Raw genomic sequence first — 2,845 nt, 5'->3', positions numbered from 1 at the left:
AAGTTGTTTCGAGTACTCAAGCAAAGATTTATGTGCGAAGCGCCATTCCTTATTCCTGCCAGCACACAAGCGAAGCGGCGTGTGTTAATGCTACTACAATACTATTATTAATACGTATTACTATTATTAATAATAGTACTTCGAAGTAATAGGGTTATGTATTCGTTTTTAGAATTTGGAATTTCTAGTCCAATCGAAGAGCCAATGAAATTGTTTCAAACCAACATTCCAACCAATGGTTGTTTGACCCAAAGATATGGCACGCGAATACTTTATAACGTTATGTAATTTTTGAGCAGTATACAATTGACGGTATTAACTGTAAATTGTGCTTCACTGTCAAGTCGATTTCTCCAATAAACTGCCTGTCCAAATTTAGGTGTAGTATTATCACTTCAATAAGAAGACAGCGCCCAAAGCGTAAGCGGTACATCAATAAATCTGCCCGATTTGCAGTCTCGCGGTAAAATTGTACAGCCCCGGCGGGGTTATCAAAACTGTAAATAATCCGGATAGAGCTGTAAAATACAGTCGCTGGACCCGAATATATGTTTAAGGGCTTTATCTGTCATTTGATTGGGTAGGGGACTATACTCCGTATATCGCGTCAAAACGAAGTGGCCAATCCGATTAATTCAAAAGTTAAAGGTGCATAAAGAGTTCACATGTCAGTTTCAATATGCTTTGACTTCAGAAGCGGCAGAGAAACATATACAAAAGCGACAGCGCCTTAAACCCGCACGAACACGTCGCGGCCCAGCGCACGTCGTACGAATCCACAACATCTAATTAATAAAGTCATCACGTTATCACTTCAAGAGTGGTTTTGCTGTTGGGGACTGTCGGGAGAATTATTGGGGTTTGAAACGGTCGAAGCGTCTCCTGACCCTTGCGCGCTAGACGGAACACCGAGAGGCAAGGTCAGTCCGTGAGCCCACTGGGACCCTTCTGCAGGCTGACAATTTGGTCCATGTACAAACGGGAACTGGCTCTTGGAGTGAGAGGAAGCCTGGAAGCCATCCGCCACATCAATCATCCATTGCAGCGCATTTCGAACAGCTTGCAGGGTCCATGCATTGGGATCGGAGGGGTCGAACTTGGACAAGTGGTGGGTCTTGAGTACTCGTGTTTTGAGAAATGAGAGAGTCGCTTGGGGAGGCGAACTCCAAGGTTTCGTTTTGGACACTGAAGGAACGTCGGGCCACCATTTGTGGGCTGATGACCTCAGGTACTCTAGGACGCATTCTTCACCTCGATTCAAGACCAACTTCTTCAAAGTGATGGCCTGCTGGAGGTAGACCGGCCAGAACGCATGAGGATAGCTCAGAAAATGCATCAATTCCGGGCCGTGTGCTTTCAAGACGCGGTACAGGCACCCTGCAAGGCTTGTCATAGGACTCAAGAGTGCGTCAACATCGTTATCCGCCGATTTGGAGGAACACGGAAGGTACCAGCGATTCCAGACTGCTCTTGCATGAACAGCCCAGAACTCAACCAAAGCTTGATGCAAACTTGCCCACACCGGATCAACTCGGAATGCCACTGGCACGAATGACTCCTGAGATTGATACCGCTCCCAAGGCTTCTGATCCGCCAGCGCCTCGTACGCCAATACCACATCAGGAGGCAAGGTGTTGGGTTCCGGAGGGATGACTTGGTCGGAAGACGACGGACGGGATTTCTTACTCTTGATTGAGATATCACCGTCGAAAGAACGTTTGGCTCGGGCTGTCGACTGGGCCATGGTTACAGGATTGACAAGAGAGGGGGACGTTTCAGAAGCCCCAGAAGGCTGAGTAGGGACAGACCAGGAACGGATATCCTTGCCAACAACTCGGTTAAGGAATGGCGCCGCCCGTGGCGGCGACGATGCAGTTTCCCATAGGATGGCCACAGTGTCCATGTGTTCAGCAAAGATGTCCCGATCGTCGGCCACCCATGCAGCGAGCAGTTGGTCCACCCGAGATTCATTCTTGAGCCGAAAATTGGAAGCCACCCAGTCCCAAAACATTGGAACAGCGTCTTTGACGCAAGAACTGACTCTGGACGCAGACTCGTTTGCCTCGGACAGACTAGTCTTGAGTGAATGCTGCACTTCGATTGAGGCTGCCAGTTCGTCTTTCAGCTGTTGGTTGGCAGCTTGGAGGGACTTCAATTTTTCGTTCGCCTTGGCCAAATCGCGTCGAGCTCTGCGATCCGCGTCTTTGCGACCTTGAATGGCAGCATCCGTGGCGGCTTCTTTGGCCTTCACCAGGGACGCTGACCGTTGGGCTTGGCCAGATGCGTCTTTTAACGCATCCCGCAACTGTACCACGGTGGTCTCCTGGATTTCTAGCTGGCTCAGTTGTTTGTTGTTCATGGCCTTCTGGGATGTCAGAGCATTCTTCGTGCAATCGAGTAGGCTGTCAAGTCGTGCAATGTCCTGTTTGGCCACCTCGACCTCACCCTGGAGCTTTAGGACGAGGGTTGCTGCGTCGAGGGCCTCTGACGACATCTTCTTTTGAGCTGCCATCGCAGAGTCACGTTCCTTGATGGCTGCTTCCGTAGCCAGGCGGCTTTTTGCTAGTGCATCTTCGCTGGAGACTGCATGCTGTCGGGACTCGTTCAGCACTTCTTTCAGGTCCTCAGCAACAGACATGAGCTTGGAGTGCGTCTGCGTCACAGTGGATAACAAATCGTCTACGTTGGACAAAATCCCCGTGCGCTTCTGGTCCAAGCGCAACAATAACCTCGCATTTGCGGCAGACCCTGTCGTGCGCGCGTCAAGCAAGGTGGCCTGACTGTTGCTCGGCGTGGAAGCTTGTTCTTCCTCCTCCTCGTCTTGACCGACGAATTGCTTCTGCAT

The 2,845-nt window shown here is 50.2% G+C and overlaps 1 protein-coding gene across 1 annotated transcript; it reads right to left on the bottom strand.

The window, feature by feature from the left end:
- Nucleotides 1–814: 814 nt before the first annotated feature.
- H257_18573 (hypothetical protein) lies at nt 815–2,845 on the bottom strand (the record flags this gene model as incomplete). Its single annotated transcript, XM_009847666.1, has 1 exon — nt 815–2,845. One exon carries the CDS (start codon nt 2,843–2,845, stop codon nt 815–817), a length of 2,031 nt encoding a protein of 676 aa, XP_009845968.1.

Source organism: Aphanomyces astaci (assembly GCF_000520075.1).
Source record: "Aphanomyces astaci strain APO3 unplaced genomic scaffold supercont1.178, whole genome shotgun sequence".
In the NCBI taxonomy this organism is placed as follows: Eukaryota; Oomycota; class Saprolegniomycetes; order Saprolegniales; family Verrucalvaceae; genus Aphanomyces; species Aphanomyces astaci.
This window is presented reverse-complemented; position numbering and strand designations above follow the sequence as displayed.